The 1,865-nt window shown below is 24.5% G+C and overlaps 1 protein-coding gene across 1 annotated transcript in view; it reads left to right on the plus strand.

The window, feature by feature from the left end:
• LOC117179316 (sulfiredoxin-1) overlaps window positions 1-1,663 on the plus strand; it is a 29,233-nt gene extending 27,570 nt beyond the window's left edge. Inside the window, exon 4 of the mRNA XM_033370975.1 lies at window positions 1,432-1,663. Within this exon, the coding sequence (XP_033226866.1) occupies window positions 1,432-1,580 (149 nt within the window). The 3' untranslated portion in view covers window positions 1,581-1,663. The remainder of the gene's footprint in view (window positions 1-1,431) is intronic.
• Window positions 1,664-1,865: the final 202 nt, after the last annotated feature.

Below are 1,865 nucleotides of genomic sequence, written 5' to 3' on the forward strand. Positions count from 1 at the left end.
AAAAAAGATTTAGTTTCATTTCTATCAAAACATATGAATTTTTACACAAAAAAGATTAATTAAAAAAAAATTCAACAAAAAAAGGTTTTTTATATTAAATTTTAAATCCCAAAAGATAATATAATAATTTAAACCAAATAGCATTTTTAGTCGAAAAAAGATAAATTTTTTAACAAAAAAGACGAATAAAAAAATTTCAACCAAAAAAGGTTTTTAATATTAAATTTTGAATCTCAAAAAATAATATAATGATTTGAATCCAAAAAGGATTTTTAGTAGAAAAAAGATTTCATTTCTATAAAAACATATGAATTTTTACACAAAAAAGATTAATTAAAAAAAATTAAAAAAAAAAAAGGTTTTTTATATTAAATTTAAAATCCCAAAAGATAATATAATAATTTAAACCAAACAGTATTTTTAGTCGAAAAAGATAAATTTTTTAACAAAAAAGACGAATAAAAAAATTTCAACCAAAAATTCTTAATATTAAATTTTGAATCTCAAAAAATAATATAATTTCAACCCAAAAAGGATTTTTAGTAGAAAAAAAGATTTAATTTCATTTCTATCAAAACATGAATTTTTGAACAAAAAAGACGAATTAGAAAAACTTTCAATCAAAAAGGGTTTTTAATATTAAATTTTAAATCCCAAAAAACAATGTAATAATTTGAACCAAACAGCCCTTTTAGTCAAAAAAAGATTTATTTTCATTGCTATTTAAACATATGGATCTTTTTAACAAAAAAAACGAATTTAAAAAAATTTCAACCAAAAAGGGTTTTTAATATTAAAAATCCCAAAAAATAATATAATAATTTCAACCAAACAGCATTTTTAGTCGAGAAAAGATTTAATTTCTATTAAAACAGATGAATTTTTTAACAAGGACGAATTACAAAAAATGAGTTGAATTTTTAACACTGAAATGTGAATTTTCAAGAAAAAGTTAATTTTCTACCGAAATAATTGGATTTTCAATCGAAAAAGACAAAATTTTCAACAAAGTAATAAAATGTTATACTCAAAATATAATTTTCACGGGAAGATAAAAGAAAAAATATAAATACAGGGCAAATAAATTCCAAAAAATAATATTACATCAAAGAAGCCACAAAACTTTATTTTCAAAATGTTTCCTAATTTTTTTCTGACCTTTGTTTTTCATTTCTCCTGGCCAATAATCTTTTTATAAACATAATAAAACAATTTTAAATGTATTATCCTTTACAATTATTTAAAGTGCCTCCTATAAAAATTCCTTGACTTTTGGGAAGATTTTTTTTTTCTAAAAATCTCCAACTTCTCTCATTTTCCTGACCTACTTTCCTCCGTTTTTTGTTCATTTTCCAAGATTCTAAACAAAAAATCGAAAAACTCCGAGTTCCCAATTCGAAAAAAATGAATTATTTACAATTAATTCCTCAGGAGGCGATTATTATTACTCATTCGGCGGTTGTCACCGATACACAGCGCATCAACGACTTGGCAGAGCCACAATAAAAGCCAAATTAGTGAAATCCACCATCACAGATTTGCGAAGTTATCTTGGAAATTCCACGCCTGATCTCAAGTGATATCGAATTGTCCTAGAAATCATTTTAAGTCTCAAGATTATGTAAATATGGAATTAAACGACGCATTCTTAAATATAACCGTCCTAAATTGAAGGTCTCTTAACCCTTTCCGGCATACATTTTTCAGGGAAACGACTTTTTAATCAAAATCGGTAAATATGGGTTTTTGGGGTCGCTGATTACGAATCTTAAATCAGATTTTGAAAATTCAAAATGGCGGGTCCAATTTGGCGACTAACATTTGGCATATTTTTATTTTTTCTGAAAAATTGGTATACGGGGGGG

Source organism: Belonocnema kinseyi, chromosome 9 (genome assembly GCF_010883055.1).
Source record: "Belonocnema kinseyi isolate 2016_QV_RU_SX_M_011 chromosome 9, B_treatae_v1, whole genome shotgun sequence".
Lineage (NCBI taxonomy): Eukaryota > Metazoa > Arthropoda > Insecta > Hymenoptera > Cynipidae > Belonocnema > Belonocnema kinseyi.